Here is a 21,628-nt window from a genome sequence, read left to right on the forward strand (position 1 = left end):
GAAGTAGAGTTTGTAGAAGTAGAGTTTGTAGAAGTAGAGTTTGTAGAAGTAGAGTCAATTCATATAACGACTTATGTTATTTAAAGCGAGAGGATGCATGCTGCAGGACCCATGACAACTGTGAATTTTCTATCAAAAGTTTTGAAACCAAATGGGGGTCCACTAACATAAGCCCCATTCGTTGCAAGTTTCTGTGGATGTGATAACAACTTAGTTAACACTGATGAAGCGTACATGATATAAAACGCTTTCAGTTTATTTTCTGCCCAACGTTTCGATGTAATCGCGATCCAACACGACTGTTCAGATGAACAAATGTATTCTTTTAACCGCTGCTTCAGGCTCAGCGAAGAAACGATTGAATACGTATCAACGTTTCGAAGAAGCAACTTAACACTCGGAACGACGCATAAAAATGGCACGTTGATCAAATACTTTGAACATGGCAGATAGAGAGTTGGTTCCAAAGGATAAGTTGTAGCATTTTGTTAGCAGACTTTTTTTTAGAATACTAACAAAATGGCTGCCAGACGCCATTTTGCTTTTTAGCGTTTTTTAAGTATAATTCTGGAAAACTGTGAGAAACTTGTGAAAAAAGGAAAATTTCTAGAAAAAAAATTCGCTAAAATAAAGTTTGGTCCTTTACCTTTCATTTTAGTACCATATTTTGATCGGATTTTCTAACTATCCATGATTCATACAAAAAGACTATGCAAATGACCTTCAAAGGGCGCCCAGGGGAGTGGGGGAAATTTTTGGCTTTCTTTCCAGGATTTCTTATTTTTTTAGCACTTTACAACATTCAATCACGAAAACGCTAATTCCCCAGCTGTAAACGTGTTGGTCGTTAACTTCTCAACTAATTGAGATTTTAAAATGTAATCTTAAAGAAAATCCATTTCCCGTTTCTCTCATTTTCGTTTAAAAAATATTTGCATTTGTGTGTCATCTTTGGAGAGCTTTGAACTTCCTTTATGACCGCACTGGACATGAGAGAACGGGATGAGAATAAGGATTTCTCACTGCACTACCAATCCGATACCAATAAAGAGAATAACGAGACCGATAACCGAAAAAATCAAAGAAGTTGTGATCAACAGGGTGAAAGTCGTCAAAACTTGGCGAAGAAATTGAACCTAGCTGACACATTTTATACTTCACAAAGTACAACAAAACACAAATAACACGACAACCCAAAAGCACCCGTACAAATCAAAAAATTTAGTCCATTGAAAAAGGAATCGGAATACGCGTGTCAACCTAATAAAACTAAATCAAAATACATCGACAGAGTGATACAACTTGAAGCCGAAGTATTCAGGTCCATTCAGGTCCAATGGAACAGGCGAAACTAACCTTGGACCTGGAGCTACAAACAGTAGCCGATCAAAGACAAAAGCAGTCTAGAGATTTCTCGAATCATGAGACGTCTAGGAAAACAGGAGTCTACAAGATCAAACGTCTAAACGAATTAGATGTAAGCTGGACAGCATTTCTCTGGTCGTGGCCAATAATGTACAAGGTGCCCGTCATAATATTATATTAAGGGAAAGATATATGTTGTGAAAGTCGCGATAAATGCCAACTAACGGTGGTAAAGGGTAATTGCAGAATAACGTCCCAGTGGGAAAAACAATTAAAAAATCTCGATTATTTGAGGAAAGAACTGTAATCCCTTCGGAATACTACGTGATAGACGTTGTGAAATTTACAGTACGACAAGTAGTAAACACTAGCAAAGAATTTCACTCAGAAATTTGAGACGAAACATGATTTTCGTATGCATTTTTCGATGTTTTGTCTCATCTTTTGTTCGCAGTGAAAAATGCTAAAAGCGATCTCACTATTTCTGTCTCCTGTCGGCGTGTGAAGCTTGCATTTTTCCGTAGCTATTTTAGCAAACACACGCTATGCCTATACTTTCAGGCGATTTAGCAAAGACTCATATGAGAACGTATCGAAGATTACAAGATCAACTAAACGCCGAACAAACAGAAGTTGAACGACTTAACAAAGAATTGTCGGAAGTTCAGTACAACGGAGAGAAAATCTAAGGAGAATCAGTTGAAGGTTCTAGACCCGGTTTCTGAAAACGAAGACGAGGTAGGTGACCAAGAGGATCAACAATCTGAAGGGGAAGATAATAAGGAAGAGTTAATTAATAGAAGAAGACGTACTGCAAATAATTCCAGGCTGAACAACAGCGGAAATATTTTGAAGGACGAGTTTTGGCAAGACCTTTTCACAAAAATGCCAGAAAGTGAACACAAGCAGTTAGCTGCGTAGGCCAATTGTCTACTGTCAACGTTCGCTCTGGAGGGAGAAAGCTGGATGTGATCTTTCAATTAAATAAATTTTTAGAGGCTTGTCAAGAATATTTGGACACTGTGAAACATGATGACGAAAAACCCATAATTGAAACGGAATTGGATATAGAAGGCAGAACAGTCACGAGGGAGGTCTGTTGCGTAGTTGTGCAAAAGGTCCCTCGAGTAGGCAAAATCTTGAGAGCCGCTTATTAGTGGTCAGAAATTGGTTAGTAACTGACCGACATGTGCTACACAATTGTAAGCTGTGACTGTAACATAGACTACGTAAGAATTACCGACACATTTTCTGTTTCGTGATTTACAGTCAAAGGCAGTCAATTTTCAGCATAAATTAGCTTCAGCTGTTTTTCAGCTGATCCATACAAACAATCACAACCGTTTATACGTCTTTATACGGTTTTACCACTATCATGCGCGTGCGTTTAGCAGCTTCAACCGTATGAACAAGGAAAACCAATTTTGATTGTATGTGTGGATCAGCTGAAAAACAGCTGAAGCAAATTTATGCTGAAAATTGACTGCCTTTGACTGTACTGATCTTTTGTGAATTTTGCATGTATTTTCATATGGAGAAATCAGAAACTCAAGTAAAACACAGAAACAGAAAATGTGTCGGTTTTCAAAATTCCGTGTGTGTACACATTGCAGTGCAGGCCAAATGCATATAAATCATGTTTAAAAGCAAATGTATTGTGATATGCCACTCAAAGACTGACATCTACAAGTAAAAAGAGTTCTCAATCTACCGTTGAGGAAGATAGTCGTTTCATTTCTTGACGGAACTAGTATTAAGTTCCCACATAATAATCTACTATTATGCAACTCACCATGATAACGTTTGAAAATTACATATAACGTTGGATGCATCTCGGCTATATTCATAACTAAATTTCATTTTCGGACATATCAGTCCGATTTCCTCGTACACTGTGGTGTGGGCCGGGATCTAGTGCAAATTTCTACAAACAATTGGGTCATTCAAAAAGAGAGGACGAATGCTGCAGGCGTCATGACAACTGCAATTATTCTGTGGGTCCATATGAAACAAAGAAAACATTTAACGAAGTTAAGCCCTTTAGTCCCCATTGTTGGGCCTTCCAACAGCGACACCAAAAAATATTTAAATTTACGTATCAAAACTGTACGCTTGCTCGATGCGCTATTGAAATACCTACAAAATGAGCTATTACAACAATAGCTGGAAAAAAAGTCAACCAGAAGAGACTTTGATTACGTTTGGCCCTGTATTGAAACATTTTTCATACGAAATAGGACTATTTGACAGCTGTCATTTGAAACACTTTTACTCTATAAATTTGACACGAAAATTTTCAACGCGAGTAGCTATTTAGTGAGGAAATACCATTTTAGCGTCGCTAAATCAACCATCACCAAAATTTGTTACAATTAAGAGGGCAGACTAGGTTACAAAGAGCCCTCTGTTGAAAGCTTCATGTAAACACTCACTTTCGTATGAAAAATATTTGGGAAAAAAACTCACTTTGGGAATCCATTTTTACGTGTAATTTACGTTGGGGCACTTGGTGGTTTAAATAATCTTAAAGTTTAGACCTTTATCTACAAAATTGCTGAAAAAAATGTTTTAAAAATTGCATCAAACGAAAGACAATACGATTTTAAGACATCGCTTCACTGGACACAAAACATGAAGAATTTCACTTTATTTACACATCTAAACACACTGCCTCCAACTTTTTATTGTTAGAATTGATAATGCACACACTTGTCTACCATATTCCAGAATTAATTTGACAAAAATCACTTTTTATTAATTAGAAACAGAAACAGAGAATTTGTCAGCCTTTTTCATTTAACGAATGAAATGTCAAAAATGGCTGACTTTTTCCAAAATTGGTCGGTTGTTTACAAAATAATTAATTTTTGACTAAAATGATTCGAGAAGCAGAATATGGAAATACGTTTGCATCGGTGTCAAAATTAACGTAAAGGGTTTTATTTGCAAGGTACTTTCATATTATCTGAGATATACGCATTCAAAAATTGGTCTCCAAAATTGCTTTTTTCAATTCGGAAATTGTGTACGAATACTGAATCTGATTTATAAATAAATGGACTTACGTTCATTCTGATCCAACAAGGATCATGTTAGCAATTTATTTCATTAAAATTGGTCATGCTGGAAGTATTAAAAAAAATCTGTGGTTATGTCTTTTTCAATTTGACAGCTGGTTGCATACGGTTCAATTTTTTTCCGAAATGATAGACAAATTCCCTCTATCCGTCGAAACGGCGTCCCAGCCGTCATATTAGCATCTCTCTGGTAAATAAAGTGAAATTCTTCATGTTTTGTGTCCAGTGAAGCGATGTTTTAAAACCGTAATGTCTTTCGTTTGATGCAATTTTTAAAACATTTTTTTCAGCAATTTTGTAGATAAAGGTCTAAACTTTAAGATTATTTAAACCACCAAGTGCCCCAACGTAAATTACACGTAAAAATGGATTCCCAAAGTGAGTTTTTTTCCCAAATATTTTTCATACGAAAGTGAGTGTTTACATGAAGCTTTCAACAGAGGGCTCTTTGTAACCTAGTCTGCCCTCCCACCTCGGTGAAACTTGGTTCTATACCAAAACGACGGTAAAACATGTTTTTAAACTTTTTTTTAACTATTTATGTTGCACAGACATCATTCGGGTTGGCTCGGGTCTAGCGTATTTCCGAAAAAAGCAAACCCTCACATATCTAATGTGATAACGCTTTAGTTATTTGTCGCACTGGACGTAAAACAACGGTTTAAATTACATTTGAAAATTGTGCATTTTGGATAAATCGGGTTTTGATTGTAAGTAAAATCAGTAGATCGTTGTAATGCACGCAGTTTTGAGACACGCAAGTGCGAGTGCTACGCGATTGTAAGCTGTGACTGTAACAGGGATTTTTATCAATGTGTGATGCCCCAGCATCACACTAGAGAAAGCGCTAAGAGTAATTGTGAAGCTTCAAACTTCTTTCATCGATGTCACCCTAAACATGGGATTTTGATATGATCCAAGTTTCGCTTATGTAATGCAAAATTCGATTAGCTTTCTGACCATACCAATTTTAGATCACAAGACTCCATCGTCGAAGAGCAATTTTAAGGAAAAGAGTAAATAAAAGAGTTCGATCGTGAGAAGTGAAATCTTTTACTAATTTGACACTCACCTTTGGAGAAGAGACACCTTAGAAATTTTGTCACCATCCGGACCGGGATGCGACAGTGTCATCCCCTGTTTTGGTTTACTTAAAAGCAGAAAGAGTTCACGTTCATGAGGTGAAACTTATAATTCAAGCTATAATAGCTTCATTTGGTCAACCCTCTGTGAAAGGACCACAAGCATTGGATATCGTCAAATATCTGCAACGTGTATATAGAACCGGGCGAAAAGAAATATGGAAACGACGGAAACAACACGATTTCCAGCTGCCAATGTTATTATACGCAATAGGTTGTGGATTCCGATTGTGCAAACGGCGAGGACGAATTAAGCTGCTTTGATTGTGTTAAGGGTGAGTTTTCGTGTTTAGAAAGCTAGACGAACATTCTAAAGAATCGCAGTGCTTCAAACGAATTGTAACGCAATTTCAAGGTCAAGTTGGGGATGAAAGGTTTCGTCTTGGGTTTAGTTGGTTTGCTTTGCAATAGCGACGGTAGTGAAGCATTTGGATTATAGTTGTTACATAGCGGGAGTAGTATAAAGTGATTTTAGTTTAGATCAAGCGAAAGTAGTTAAATTTGGTTGAGATTCAACAGGTAATGGTGAAAGTGATGTTTTTAGTGTTGTTAAAGTAAAAGACTAGCTCAAACCATATCATTGTTCTATAAATAAAGCACCGGTCGTCAGAAAGTGAGTGCATTACTGCTATTCTGTCACGTCTTTGCATCAGAACAATATCAACCGCAGCAAAATTGTCATCCTCCAGGACCGGGATACGACAAGCTTGCACTAAAATTATATTTATTTCAGAATAAACGTTAGGGAGGTGAAACAGTTTTGGGGTGGAAGTACTAGTTACAACAAGCAAAATCAAGTTTGATTTAGTATTAGCGATGGAAGTATACAAATAACAAATTTACGTAAAAGCAGTTGGTCACACAGTAATTTACGGTAACCGGTTATACTACAGCAAAAGATCCGAATTTTTAGTCTAGAACACTATTGAAATAACGCATGAATCGACCTGTGAAAACGAATATATGGAGAAGTCGATTCAATACAGTTGGAAGTTAGAATACTCTAGAAAATGTTGTAGCTGGGACCAGAGGAAGTCCAAGATGCTAACGAAAATTTTCTTTAGTTTTTTGCTGTCAGACTGAAGTGAGTCTTACCTTAGAGATTCCATACCATAGATACCATGGATTCCACTTCCATTAGCACACCGCCTTTTTGACTGTGAGACTAGAGAACTACGAAGGAGTTGTTCGGCAGAACAGTATTTTTGATCTCATCGAGCGAGGAGTCATTCTGTCCGTATGAGAATCAACCATGGAGCATTGCAAATGGGACTCTCAACTTGCCTGGCTTGAAGTACGCTGTTATTGAAAGGGTTGTTTAATGTATCAATCGATGCAGGACATGAAGTATTATTGCAAGGTTGTCGTCCTGCCAATGCGATCACAGAAATAAGAAACGGTTTACCAGCGTTGAGTGGTGGACAAATATTTGTGTTTCACAATTAGTGTCAGACTGGCTCGAAATGGTACTTCGGGCGTTGTATGACATTTTTTTTTGTCAAAACTCCTTCACGATTCATACAGGAATAAAAAGGTCCCTTCATGCATCGCCCGAATTCCCATAAGATCCTTAATTTTAGTCCTTACATGAAATACAGACTTACACTTCCGCTGTGATATTTTTCTCCAGCAATGTATGGACAGTGGTATGCACTGATTTTTCGCGGAATTGCGAACGAGGTTAGAATAGCAATGGCAATGGCCAATCAATGTTACTTCATAGTAGCTGCAGCTGTTTTGTATTTACGAATTTCACGAATCTTATTTAGTGAAGTACATAAAAATCATAACAGATGGCGCTGCAAGATTAGCAGGAATATTACGGAAACACCATAGTCCCTTAACAAAATAAATTTAGCAATAAACAAATACCAAGAACCAGTTCCGTCCACACTGGACATAAAATCGGTATTGAGCTCATTGCTCTTTGTATTCTACGCTACCTTCTGCGGGTCCGAAGGTAAAAGTTATCCATTCAATGTGTGATGACCCTGTGGCTTTAGAACATTCTTGAGCCCGTAAAACCCGGATCTCACAACCCGGATTATTTATAATATTGTGGAATTGTTGGCACAGTCTGTAGAAGACTCCGTAACAATGTCTGGTCATTGTTGTTGGCGAAAATAAAATTTTGTTTTTTCGTCCAATTATATGAGGAAATACGCCCGAGTGGAAATAGCCACCAGTCATTAGTAAAAAAAAATCCCATAAATCGTTGGCACCATAGATATAAGTCGGATAAATGATAACACGAGTGAGCATCTTGATGATTTTTCATGGTCCACATTGAATCAATCAAATCAAAATTATGGGGTGGAGGCACTAGTCTCCGATCATGTATCAGTTGTCATGTAGTTAGACATTTATTATTCAAAACGTTTATCAATGAAAGGACAATAGGTGGTCGACTACTGATACAAGTCAGGAGACTGGTGCCGCCACCCTACGTGAAATTGGATAAATAGGAGAAAACTCTCTCGCATGCAAATGGATATATTGATGCGCATTGTAACCTCCAGCGAGGGACTGCATTGTCATTACTCTAAACAGGAAATGGATGAATTGTACAAAATGGATTCATGCCGTAAGTGCGTCACAAAAATTTAATTAGTTTGTCCCTTTCAATTTTGAATTTTGTGCACACGTACGGCATGAATTCCAAGACTGCACGAGGTCATGCGAATTACGATGCGGTGAAAACACAAATGGTGTGTTCCGCGGATCAAATAAAACTCGCGTGACCTCCCAAAGTTTACAGCCTTGTTGAATTTTTGAAGTCGATTGTACGCCTCCAGAGCGAAGCGAAAGTTTCACATCAAGTTCAAGCGACACAGTGACAGAACGGTTGTAATATACATTAAACTGTCTGTCGTGCTTTCGCTCTCGCTTCGCTCGGAGCTGTACAGACTGACATTAAGCAAACAAACATAAAAACGAAAAATAAAAGATTGAAGTTGATGGTTGAAATTTTGGCACATCTGAAATTGCACTGCACGGTCGCCATGCAGTGCAAACAAATGACAAATTTTTTTGTTTTTATTATTTTTAGTGTTAAAACATTGCTAAATTTGGATGGTTAGTCGATCTTATGCTAAGACTTCTAAAATTACACAGTTCCAAGGATTCAAAAACTTTTTGTTTTTTTCATTAATTTTACCAACTAAAAAAATCGTTTCATTACTTAGGTCAGTCCATATTTTAAATATTTCTTTTATGCTTTCCTATGTTCTAAAAAAAAGTGCGCGTTTGTATATGTCACGTGTGTGTGTGTGTGTGGTGTATGTAGTTTATGTGTCTTGTTGTGTTGTGAATGCATGAATTTTATAAATTATTTATTACAATTTCCAATCTTACTTTAGTTTAGCCGCCGCTTTTTCCACCTTCTTCTGCGCTTTCTTTATCAATTTCTCCCGTTCCTTACGCTCTTTCTCCTGTTGTCGCTTCTCCTTCTCGATAATGTTCTTCAAATCTTTCAGCTTGCGCTTAAACTTCGATTTGTCATCACCCGTCACGCCCAATATCTTTAAGTCACGCGAGTCCAACTGTAACAGCGCTCCACCCTCGACGCCATGCTCTATAAATTTCGGCATATGAGCCTCGAGGCCCAGTGCTAGTAACCATTGACACACCTACACAAATGCAAACGTTAATTCGATCGTCAAGACGATGCATAGGTGCGTTACGGTTATACCTGTTCCTTGGACCATTCCTGTACGGGACCGTTTTGCCAGTTGTGCGAACGACGATCGCTGGAGAAACTGGTACTGGATCCGGACAGATCGACCACACGACTCGGTGAATATCCGGGCGATGTTGAACCGGACGACATGCTGGATGGCGACGGAGGACCGGTGGTTTGTTGGGATTGTTGTTGCCATGGTACGGTGCCGGGAGGTGACAGTGATTGTGGCAAAATGTTTTTAACTAAGAAAAGCATTAACAATTAGTTGGTGATGCGGTCGGTACTAAGGCAAGTCGAGAACATACCTTTCGGTTGCGCTTCATTAACAGCCTGTCGGATTTCCACTAACAAATTTTGGGATAATGTTGCCGCCGTACTCGATCGATTTACTTCTGAAAAATCGTCGCTTGAATCCCTACTGGACGAACCATCGCCTAGTCGTCGGCTGTGAATTAGAAACAAAAATTTACTTGACTTGTTCTCAAATCGTCGTGGTTTGCTACTCACTTTTCCCGATCGGATAGGACTTGATTCAGTTGATCGGTGAATGAATTAGGCTGCACCTTGACACCACGTCGACGGCTCGGATACATCCAACTGTCCGCATTATCCGACAATTTGTCATTCGAGCCCAAGATGCTGTCGGAGCTGCTGAAGTCGTTGTTGTACGAGGAATTCTGTTCATTTGAGTTTTTGAAAATGTTCGGTATGGTCGAATGTGCCGCATGGTGGTGGACATCCTGACTGCGATCTTTATGCACCTGTGCGTACAACGGAGTTGCATTTTCGTCGGGTCGATTTCTGTGCAACGCATGACCATTCTGTCGACCATTTTCCCCCTTCGAAGACGATGAGTCCGTTCTAACGCCCTCCTCTTCGCTATCGTTTAGCGCACAGTCCGAGCTGCTGTTGCTTAAGCTTTTCTTTCCCGTCGGAAGTTGTCGTTTGGCACCACGAGACGCAAGGTCGGACTTACTTTTCAAAACGGAACTGTCGAGCAGCTCATGTGGTGGCACCACCGAGTCCAATTCATCTTTGACTGGCAGCGGAAGTTTTCGTTCGACGGTCGCCGTTTTATCGTCTTCGCCATCGGGCGACAGATCGGATACTTCTGTGTCGGACAAACCGGTATCCAGTTTCTGGAACAACGGTTTCGGTGGTTGTCTTCTCGACATTTGTGGCGTCAAACGCAGACTAGCACTGTCATAGGGCAGAGACACGGGCAATCCAGCCTTTCTCTGTGTGTCTTGTAGTTCCTGTTCCAAATTGATCACACGATCTTTGAGTTTCTTCACCAGTGCATTGTACTCGGTGTCCTTCTCTTGCAACAGCGACAAATAGAACTCCTCGTGATGCACCATATCCAGTTCCCGTTGCTGGTATTCGCGCACCAGTCGTTTGGCCTTGTTATACTTACGATCCAGTACGGTGAATTGCGTCTGCGACTGTTGCAACATATTTTGGTAGTTCAACGTTTCCTTTTTGATGTTGGCCAATTCTTTTTCCGTTTGACGCAGCCGTTCTGCGAGTAGTTCAGCCTCGTTTCCTTCGGTTTCGAGTTTGACCAGCTGAATTACGAGGCGAGATAAGGGAATGAAAAATGAAAAATTTGGACAATTAAATGGACCATCCGTATGGCTGCGCCTAGTTTTTAGGAAAAATATTTGGTCGACGTTTCCCGCGATTTATGTAGTTCTATCAAAAAATGACAATTATTTTCGAGAATAGTCATTTGTTCAACGAGAGAAGAACAGTTGGAAATTGCATTTCGACGGAAATCCGAGAAAATGAAATTTCCTACTTTCTTCCCCGAGGAAAACAACGCTTCCGAAGATTCAGCAGAGGGGAGAAATTGACTATTTTCTCGCGTGCGATGTAAAAAATATTTTTTTTTTCAAAAATAGGCGCTGCCATCTGGTGGTCATTCAAAATTAACTGTTGTGAAAGAAAAATGATAAATAAATTTAGGATTAGTGACCAAAAGAAGGGGATGAAGATTAAGATGAGCAACATAAAGTTTAAGAAGAAGGAAAAAACACAAAAACAAATAACAAAATGCTACAACTACGACTACGACGATAAACCAAAATGCCAAAATAAATTCACATGAGCTACGTAATTGTTCCGCATTTTATTCGATCAAATTTTCTTGTACGGAATAGAAAAATCCAAGCAAATGAAAATATGGGCTGAGAGGATGAGAAAATGTTCTGTTAAAAAACGTGTTTCGTTTGACGCAGGCTCAGCGGCTTTGTCTAGCGTTGCTGATGTGAACTGTACGGAACAATATCACGAGAATGATACTCGAAAGGGATCGATTTTTGATGTTCCCTTCATTCAGAAATTGGTGCATTGGTCGTTTCATTAAAAATAAACAGATAGACGAAGTTCGTTGCCTACTTCCTCGAAATTTATGAGACTAGTTAAATACAGAACCGGAACGTGTCACCTTAGCGAATTATAAGAAAAATGAAATTTCTTTCATTTACCTCAGTTGTAGCACTGTTCCTAGCATGAAGACTGAATTGGCAAATGTTAAATTTAGAGGATTTAGTGATAAGATCTAGGATTGTTATATGTTATAACACCAGAGAGATGATATGACGACTGGGTCGTTTCGACGGATAGAGGGAATATGTCGAATGATTTTGAAATTGGTTGAGAGAAAATGTATGGAATTCTCTCTCAAAAACCGACTCTCATTCTACATATTCGCTCTATTCGTCGAAACGACCTAGTCGTCATGTTAGCATCTTTCTGTTTAACTTTTACAACGTAAACAAGTCACCTAGCTTTACAAAATAAACGCAGTGCCTACTGTGACTTCATCAGCCTCCGAATATGTTCATGCTTGAAGTAGTGCTGTGGTTTGTTCCATCGTACTGTAAAAGGAATGGTTGAAAAGCCGAAAACAACCGAGCCATATGTCTGTTCCATCGTACAGTAGAACCTAATTTTGACAGGCCAGGCAAATAGGGTCTTATTGGGTTTAAAATTCGTTCACACTGAGATATGTGCAGTTGTAGTTTTCAACCGAAAAAGACTGAAAACAAACACTTTTCTTACAGAGATTTCTCGATGTACACGAAACGTACATGGTCATGTGGAGATTTTGCGATTTTTTACATTTTCTGTAAAAATACGTGAAAATTTGTCAAATTTAGTGAAAATTTTCGAAAACGTTTTCACGATTGCAAGCTATCAGCAGAACTAACATTCGGAATCAGGCATGAGCGCCGCCGAAAATAAGCCGCCGATTTAGCCGCCGCCGGCCATTTTTGAGCAAGCCGCGCCGCAGCCGAGCCGGTGTCAAAAACACGGCTCAAGCCGGCTTGAAACGGTTGGAAAATGAAATAAAGATTTCGAAAGGTGAATGGGTGAAATAATTTTGAAAACCGAGATTCCTGTTGATCCTAAGCAGCTCAAGTACTTTTTGAATTTTTTTTTACAAAATTAAGAAAATTTTGAAAATTTTCTTGAATTTTCATGAATTTTCCAGAATGCTATATTACGTCCTCGCGTCTAAGTTTGTTGTTTTGGCAAGTATGACCTTTGCGGAACGAGCCGAAGGCGCACAATCAGTTAATTCACAAATTTGAGAAAACTTTATCGATCTTTGCGAATTTTCTCGATTTTTTTTTCTTTTCAATTTTTACTTGATTTTCGTGAGCTTTCGATTTCTTATCGAAAACCATTTTCTTAATGAGTTAAATGAGTGTACCGGAGCATGATTTTCCATTCAGTTCAAGTTTTGAGGCAATAAAACTTGACGTGTTAGTGAACCTTAGACTTAGAGACTTGCTTGTAACAAGGCCAGTTCCACTTGCACTTTGAACAACCTAATCTACCTTCGCTTTCCGTACAATTTCATTTTCATGCTTACTAGTTCATTTTCCATGAATTTATCTAAACGTTTTTATTTTGAAAAAAAGTTAAAAGGAACCTCCAGCTGAGCCGTTTTAAGCCGGCTCAAGCCGACTTTTTCGCCGCCGCCGAGAAATTTTTTTTCGGCTAGCCGCCGCCGAGGTTTCTCCGTCGGCGCTCATGCCTGTTCAGAATTCGGAATGATAATGAAGTGAGACACTTGCCGCACCTGGGTTTGACTGGAACTTCTTGTAAAGAAATCGGGAAATGATAGCCTAACGATAAATTAGACTGAAAATAAGTCAAATTGGGATGTTGTGTTAGAAAATGAAAGTGAAGGAAATGAAAACCAGTTCGGCCGGACAGTAAATTTTTTTTGAATGTGGCATCTACTGACACTAAATGACTTGCTGTGGTTTTATCACGTTACATCTGAATCTAATACACCGAGAGCCCATATCTTTGATATCAGTCTCTCATCAGACCACTACTGCCACTCAATGAAAGTCTAGAACAGGTATGGTCGATCGGCGAATTCGTCTTAAACGCACTCACATTTTATGTTAAAATAATATGAAAATGAGTGCGTTTAAGTACGAAAATCAAATTTTTATGTCCTCCGAGCGGACAATAGACCATACCTGTTTTACACTTTCATTGCTGACACTACGCCTTCCCACACAAAATCTATTACTTCATTTGTTTCAACATTAATTTTCCTATCTGAAACCACATTAGCGCCGATCGCTCATTTCTTTTAATTTATTGTTATGCTATCGACAACAGATGATGGGGCCGATATTGTTGCCGTGATGTTAGTAATTTTGGAAATGAGAAAATAAAGTTTTAAGTGAAAAACGAAAAAAAAAAAATTAAACGTAAAATTGTTCGTATTACCTTTGACCTTAAGCTATTCATATCCTCTTCATTATGTGCAATTTTCTTTTGGCTCTGTAAATCACAAACAGAAAAGCAAAACTAAAATACACGTAAAAAACGGAAATTGGTTCGTTGAACCCGGTGGGGTAGATGGAAATAATAGGAAACACAAAAATCTCAAAAGAATAGACGAAAACAAACACTCAAGACAGGACATAAAAGGTAGACACGATAACTAAAACAAAATTTATTTTTTTCAAATCTGATTTTTGCCTTTACCGCCTTGTGCTGCACAATTCAAAATGCCAAAGAAAATTTCAAATTTTAGACACAAAATTCACAGAATTTCCAAACGAAACTCGAAATCGCATCACTCACCTCCTGTAACAGTCGTTTCAATGACTCCACCTCCTGCGAATGGCTGACCTCGCTATCCATTGACTGCATGATCGGCTCCAAAACCAGCGGACTGTTCGGCCCCTCTGACACACTCGAATTGGCCGAGGCCGGTTGGGTTGAATCTTCCGAATAGTCTAACGTTCGGCGCAGATACTCTTCGTGTTGTCTAAACAGTTGAAACGAAAATTGAAAAAAGTTCCGAACGTCGAACACAAATATTTTGTCCGAACGCGTACCTCTTCAGACGATCCTCCTTATCACGATCGGCCTGCAAACTTTGGCGTATTAGCTGAGCCACCTCGGAATTGTCCGGGTCCTTTTCACGGCCGATTTGAAATTTGACGAGACCGCATGTGTTGCGTAGAACGGATGCAGCGTACGCTTGAGTTACTCCAACCAAACTTTTACCGTCGACTTCGATAATTTGATCGTTTACCTGATAGACAGATCGTTTCACATAAGATGCGGAATGCTTGGGCGGCGGAAATGGTTTGGGAAAGGGACGAAAATCGTTACCTGTATTCTACCATCACGAGCTGCAGCACCATTATCGGTAATTGTTTTAACGAAAATTCCCAATTTTTCTAGTCCTGCATCGGCTCCAACGCCCATACCTAGCATGAAATAGTTATGTTAGTCGCTTCTTAAGTGGCTTAAGTCGACGTGACTGCTACAAAATTCGATGTCGCTGTGTCCTCAGGAACCAACAGAAACTTTTCATCAGGTCGGGATTTTGCAGCTCAAATCATCGAATTTTGTAACCCATCAACGCATCACCAATCCATCTCACTCACCAATAATACTAAGTCCAAGACCTTCGGGTCCTTTCATCAATTCAACGGGGAAAACGTGCATCTTCTCGACACGTTTCTCCAGTTCATATTCCGCCGATGCGGCCACCGGGTCAACATCTTCGTTCCGTCGATCATAGTCGTGAACCGAATACGTTGAAAATACTTGAATCGCTCCGGTGCTGAAGCGAATTTTATTATTTTTCTTGGTGAATACCGGATAGTCTAGATCATCTTCGTCCTCATCACAGTCCATGAGTCCCGGTATCTCCATCCAAAAATTGCCATCTTCAAAGTAGTGTATTCCACCTTCAACATACACTTCCTTCTGCGACACTGGCGGATATTCGGGTATGAAATACGTGTCCGGATCGGTAATTTCCGGTTCGGCCAACGATATTCTCGAGCTAGCCACCGACTCAACGCAACTGTTTTCGATTTTACCGGACGTAATACTCTCGTCGATCGTTGTCGTTGTGATGCTATGCACAGAATTGTCGGTTACATTCGATTCAACGGACAAAATCGATTCCAGCATCGACTCTTCGACCGATTGATTCAATGCCGTGCCATGGCTGGCATTCTTTTCATTGTTTTTCGACAGAAGGCTGAATTCATGCGGCGGTTCGATGCCATCTAGGATGCCACCTTTGACGAGATCAGCATTCGGACACTTTGGATCGTTGTCCGCCGGGGACTTTCCATTCGATGTTTCCTTTATGTGACTAGAAACAGATTTTTCCGACTTTTCCCGTTCAGCAGAGAGAAGTTCTTCAACTTCGCGTGCTTGTTCGTCGGATAGTAGAGACTGTTGTCTGTAAAAGGGAAAGGTAAAAAAGAAACAAAATTAAATCTTTGAAATATTTGGCGGGGAATCGGGATGCTTTAAGGTGTAGCAACATTTTTTGTGTTTGTCGAATTCACTTACCCAATTTTGCTTTCCAAAATTCTGTGATAAGCGCGTGACAGCATAAGCAAATGAGTAACATTGAAACATGGACAAAAGTTTGGTTGCATTTGTAATGTGGAGGATAGTGGTCATGCGCACGAAAGGAAAAAAAAACGAAACAAAAAAAGCAAAATATTAATGAATGGCGTCAAATAAAAATGAGTTAGAACATAGTGGTGCTATGGTTAAGTTCATTCTTTAAGCTAATAAACATAATTGCTAACAATCATTTATCCTCCATTCTAATCTCTGCTAACACCTTTCGTCTGTCAATTACGTACTAGGAGTAGTTGCGTAAAATATCTCATTTCAGAGAGGAGGGCAAGAAGCTTTTACAGCGACGAGACGACAAATTAATGGCATCGACATAAAAAGAAAGGAGACTTTAAAAAACGATGCACACTTGCTATGATGTAAGCCAGTTCGAACCAGGGCCTATTATCTGCAAATATTGTCAAAATAATGCAAAAATTGGGTACGAAAATCAATTTCACAAATAGTAGGCCCTGGTTCGAACCTTCATTAGTCATAAAAGGACTCCTGCGTTGAACTGAGTTAAGAGCGAAGCTCCCAATTACATACTTAACGCTAGCGAGAAACGTTAAGACGCAGGGACTATTTTGAGTAAAACATTTTCTTTATTTTCTCAATTTTCCTGATTTTTCATCATTTTTCCGATTTTCCCAATTTTTCCTCGTTGTCTTGATTTTTCCTGATTTTCCCTAATTTTTTTACAAAAATAGTTCTTTGAAAAAAGTCATTCTTATGTCATTCTATTCCTTTACCTCTCAAATGAAACAAATATTAGCAAAATCTGATGACATTTCCACGAGTAACCTGTTGCAGACTGCTGTCATCTGTTATCGACAACTACAGCAATAATAAACGACAAGCTCTGACTGATGAGGTCTTATATAGCAAAAAGCATGTTCAAAACAAATGGAGTAAACGATTTCTGAAATAAATCTCTGAAAATCTTCGATCAAATGAAGTAATAGATCACATAGTAAGACTTTTAATCTGCTTGCCTCCTTTGACAAGTTAATGTGCAAAAAAAAACACTAAGAGCCGACCAGCAGTTTGCTACTATAGCCCGAACTTACGATACACTAACCAGATTTAATGAAACTCTTGGATTGGTAACGCCAATACCGTCATTTGGTGAGGGTGAACCGAAAAATGACGGGCTCTAGGACTAACCACAATTTTTTTTCGAGCTGGAATTTCTCATTTTTCCCGAGGTGAGCACAACATTTTTGATGCACGGCGTTATTAACCGTGTCCACGAAACAAAAAACATGAATTCACCATACCATTTTTGAAAACACAAACAAAGTGACAGTTAGGGGTAGAAAAGCTCTATTTTGTTCCCACGGGAGAGAAAGTGCTGCACTTTTCTCACTAGAAATATCATTCGACCAATCATCAACAAAATGCAATTTCCCCATGACCTATTGAAGAGATAAAACCAGGTTAATCACAGCGCACGCATCGTCACCGATTGACGATTCACATCATTATGAACCAGCTAACCAAATTTCTTAACACATTCAAAATAATTGCGGCTTGTCAACTTTCGGCACCCTGGACTTTACTTAAATAGTCGTGGAATATCTCCAAATAAATTTCTAAAAATCTACCATTCAGTTTTGGATTTTTAGAAATTTATTTGGAGGCATTCCTCGACTATTTAAGTAAAGTCCAGGGTGCCGAAAGTTGGCAAGCCGCAATTAATTTCAATGTGTTAACAAACTTTTTCAAGAGTGGTATCTGAGTCGATATTTTGCGGACACTGCACCCACTCTCATTCTCAAACTTAAAGCCACGGTTTCGATTGTACCTATCAGGGAAAAAATAACTTTAGAAGTCGGTTAAGATCACCCATGCTATGCTATCTGTTTGTGGTTCGATGGATTCTCTTGTAGATTTGGTATTTCTATGAATGGACAACAAGTGTTTTCTCTGATACTTTTACCCGAACGGCAAGCTTACAACCGTCTCATCCAGTAAATCGTACGGCGCTAAAAACCCGACCGTTCCGTATTTGTGTGGAAACAAAACGGTATGCACATTATTATCGAACCTACAGCTGTTGCTAAGTACACCGATGAAACCGATTTCGTATTTATAAATTTTTGGGCACATTTTCATCTCATTATAAATGCGAATTGGCCAGACACGTGATGGAATATCTGATTAAAGATTTCTTTTGCCAAGAAAAATAAAACCCATCGAAACGAAGACCGAAAAAGATGACTGGCTACAAAGCAAACAAGCCATAAATAAAAATTTTGCGAAAGAAAAAATTCGTCACCGCTAACAGACGAAAAAGAAAAAGATTTCGGATCAACAACGGCGGTGGCGACGTTGTTTTTCTTGTTCTGAAATTACATTTTTCTTTTCTCGCTGAGTAATTACATCAAAAGGAATGCGAAACAAAAAGATGAAAAACTGAACCGATTCATTCGCCGAAAAAAAATTGTCTAGCAAGCAAAGCTCAAATCAACTGGAATTGATCCGAAACTCGATTATAGACGAATTAGATTGCTATTTACGATATGAATTTTCACATTTAAACGTGCAACATACGCTGCCTAGTACTAACTTTTCAACGGAACGTTCAACGTTTGCGGAATTTCAAAGTTTTCAATGAACTGAACCGCATAATAAGAAAGGTGTTTATCGTAACCAACTCTGCGCTCGTCGGAACAATGTTTATAGTGGGCTAGGCAATATAGTCCAGTTGGCAAAGCGATTTTGCGGAAATGTTTGGTGTAGCAGAAAGGATCGATTTTTCAACCGTTTCATTTGCGCTACAGTTTCGGCTGCCTGATGTTTCGAAGCACATTTTTTTCGATGAGTTTAAGCTATATCCGACATGGTAATGCTTGATTTCCACTTACCAAAAAAGTACTCCGTGTGAGAGACACAAAATTGAGTTTTTTTCAATTTTTGCTTTGTTTAGTTTACAGCTTGCTCTCTTACGGCTCTCTCACGTAGTACTTTTTGTTAAGTGGAAACTTAAGGGTTTCTAGATTTAAGTAGAATTTCCACCCAACAAGAAGTACTCAGTGCGAGAGCCTTCAGATAGCAAGCTGTCAAGTAAACAAAGCAAAAATTGAAAAAAAAAACAATTTTGTCTCTCAAAACGGGTTTCTTTTTTGATAAGTGGAAATCCAGCCTTAATCAATAACGACGCAACTGTGCGTCACGAACGTAGGACCCAAGAACTGTACCGTAAACGGTTTGAATTCCGCTACAGCAAATAATTGTCAAAGAAAATTACCGTTTCGGGAAAGGCGTTCATAGAAAGCCGACCCTCAGCTACTTGTAGTTTTCGATCCGAAAGGAGAACTACCCCAGTGGGGGATGTCATTTAATGTAAATTAGTCCGAAACGGGAACTTCTACAAACGAAGCGGACACGCATCGTCACAAACTTTATGGAACAGAATCTGATGATGTAGCAATAATGCAATAAAAACCACTGACTGCTCATCATGAAATTTATTCCGTTTTATCTGAGTCAAATTTGTTCAAAGCGTAGAACGACCTTGATTCTCGATATCTTCTTCCATATCATTTCCATAACCAAAACGACTGAACCCAGTCCCCATCCATACAGAATGAACGTCGGTATCGGAAATCTATCAACATTTGGTCCTGTGGCGGTCTCTCCGCTATTGAAACGTTTACGATTCTCTTCTATGATTCCACGTTCAATTTCATCATATTCCTCTAACAACCACAGGTCATACAAGCCCGCACTGTGTATCCAATGTATAATTTCGTTGAAACGGTCAACAAACGGAAACTCGTCGTTTACACCGTAGGACATTATGTATTTGGAGACGAAAATGCGCGAGATGTGATAGCCTCGTATGTTCATACGTTTCTGAGCTCGTAACAGAATATTCGCGTAGCTAAGACCTTCGGTAAACGATATCGGTCGATAAGTAATTTTTTGGCGCCACAATTCCGCCTCGTCCATAATACCAATTCTAGTGTTCCAGTCGCTGTGATTCGATTCACTCTGGAAAATGCTGACGAGTTCGTCTTTCCAGAATTGGTGACTGGTCGTAATGGATATTTGGGACCGATGGATATCTTCGATGGTATTTATTTGCGGTTGCACATTCGGTCGAGTCAGATAGCTTTGCAGTGAGGACAGGATGCCGTTGACAAAAATTAATCCGAAAAATGTTAAAGGAACCAGGAGGAACGCTTCGAAATGGGTCAACAGCTGGTACCTGATTCCGGTATTGTCATTCATTAGGACATTGATAACGTCGGCTGAGCTTTTAAAAACCATGAAGTGTTTGTACTGAATGTATCGGAAAATGCTTAGCAGAGTTATGACAGCAGCAATTGTAATTGAGGAATAGATGAAAAAACTGTCCGACGTGATCGCAATCAAATAAGCCGAAAATTCCGAATATGGCAACGCCTCCGGCACTACAATAACGACAGGCCGAACGTGCATCGGATACATATTCAGATCGTATGGATTGGACTGGACGAACAGTGATGGGAAAATGTACACTTCATTCTCCACATATTCGGAGACTTCTGTGAAACGGTTTTCGAATCGGGTGTACGAACAGTTCATAACTTTGAATACGGCCAGCCATAATTCCTCATCGGATGACTTGAAAAAGCCAGCATTTGCGTCAATTCTAAGGGCATATTGGTGAAAGTTGGACGCCAAGCTGAGAAAGAATTGATTGAACGCAGTGCTTCCGGTGATATTTATCACATTGAAGGTGCTGAACGGATTGTAGGTGAATAAATTTAGGAAACGATTTTCGGAGTCAGACTCCGGGTAGGTGGCAGCAAAAACGTTTATGATTCGTTGCTTCCAGCACCAACGAAACAATTTTTGAAGATCCGCACCGGAAACGGTTGAACCAAAAAAAAATCCGATTTTCATTCGAAGCTTCAGTATTTGAATTTCCTTTACTCGATTGAGCAGATCGAAATTATTCTCGAATTTACCACTCTCTGCGGTAACAATGGTAAAGACATTTTTGCAGTTATCTACAATCTCCAGTCCCATGCTACTGTTTCCAACATCAACACCATTGAAAACGTATAAACTCTGCGGTGTCAAGTCGCCCTCTCTTCTCGCATTCAGGAATTGACTGGGGTGCGAAGATGAGCCAAATATGAATAAGTTGTGGTCGAAGTTGAAGAACGAATTCAATTGATTGATCAACCTCATTTCCTGATATTCAGTACAGAGTATGCATTGCAAGCTCAACAGTATGCTTACGAAAGTCAACATTGTTTTTACTCAGACGAGTGACAAAGTTATACTAACTGAGGCGGTGGCTATTTTTGGCTTTCACGCTTCATAATTCGTTTCCGTAATTTTGTTTGAACGATATCAACAATTCAACCGGGAAATTGAGCGTATCAACGATCCAATCGACTAACTTTCAAGTTTCAATTCAACTACGACCAATCGGTGAGCATTGTCGA

General features: G+C 39.3%; 1 protein-coding gene across 8 annotated transcripts in view; it reads right to left on the reverse strand.

Annotated features, from left to right (window-relative positions):
- Window positions 1-8,538: 8,538 nt before the first annotated feature.
- LOC119077363 (neurabin-1) overlaps window positions 8,539-21,628 on the reverse strand; it is a 72,524-nt gene continuing 59,434 nt past the window's right edge. For 4 of the 8 annotated variants that reach the window (XM_037184541.1, XM_037184540.1, XM_037184542.1 and 1 more), the window contains 10 exons: window positions 16,128-16,148; window positions 15,203-16,014; window positions 14,925-15,022; window positions 14,645-14,844; window positions 14,388-14,574; window positions 14,028-14,081; window positions 9,774-10,834; window positions 9,572-9,711; window positions 9,276-9,508; window positions 8,539-9,213 (listed from right to left, as the gene is read on the reverse strand). In XM_037184541.1, the coding sequence (XP_037040436.1) occupies window positions 8,935-9,213; window positions 9,276-9,508; window positions 9,572-9,711; window positions 9,774-10,834; window positions 14,028-14,081; window positions 14,388-14,574; window positions 14,645-14,844; window positions 14,925-15,022; window positions 15,203-16,014; window positions 16,128-16,148 (3,085 nt within the window). In that variant the 3' untranslated portion in view covers window positions 8,539-8,934. Of the gene's footprint in view, window positions 9,214-9,275; window positions 9,509-9,571; window positions 9,712-9,773; window positions 10,835-14,027; window positions 14,082-14,288; window positions 14,298-14,387; window positions 14,575-14,644; window positions 14,845-14,924; window positions 15,023-15,202; window positions 16,015-16,127; window positions 16,149-21,628 lie in introns of all 8 variants that reach the window. The other 4 variants (XM_037184544.1, XM_037184545.1, XM_037184546.1 and 1 more) reach the window with 3 other exon arrangements.

The sequence above is a fragment of the Bradysia coprophila genome, unplaced genomic scaffold, assembly GCF_014529535.1.
Source record: "Bradysia coprophila strain Holo2 unplaced genomic scaffold, BU_Bcop_v1 contig_235, whole genome shotgun sequence".
Classification (NCBI taxonomy): Eukaryota; Metazoa; Arthropoda; class Insecta; order Diptera; family Sciaridae; genus Bradysia; species Bradysia coprophila.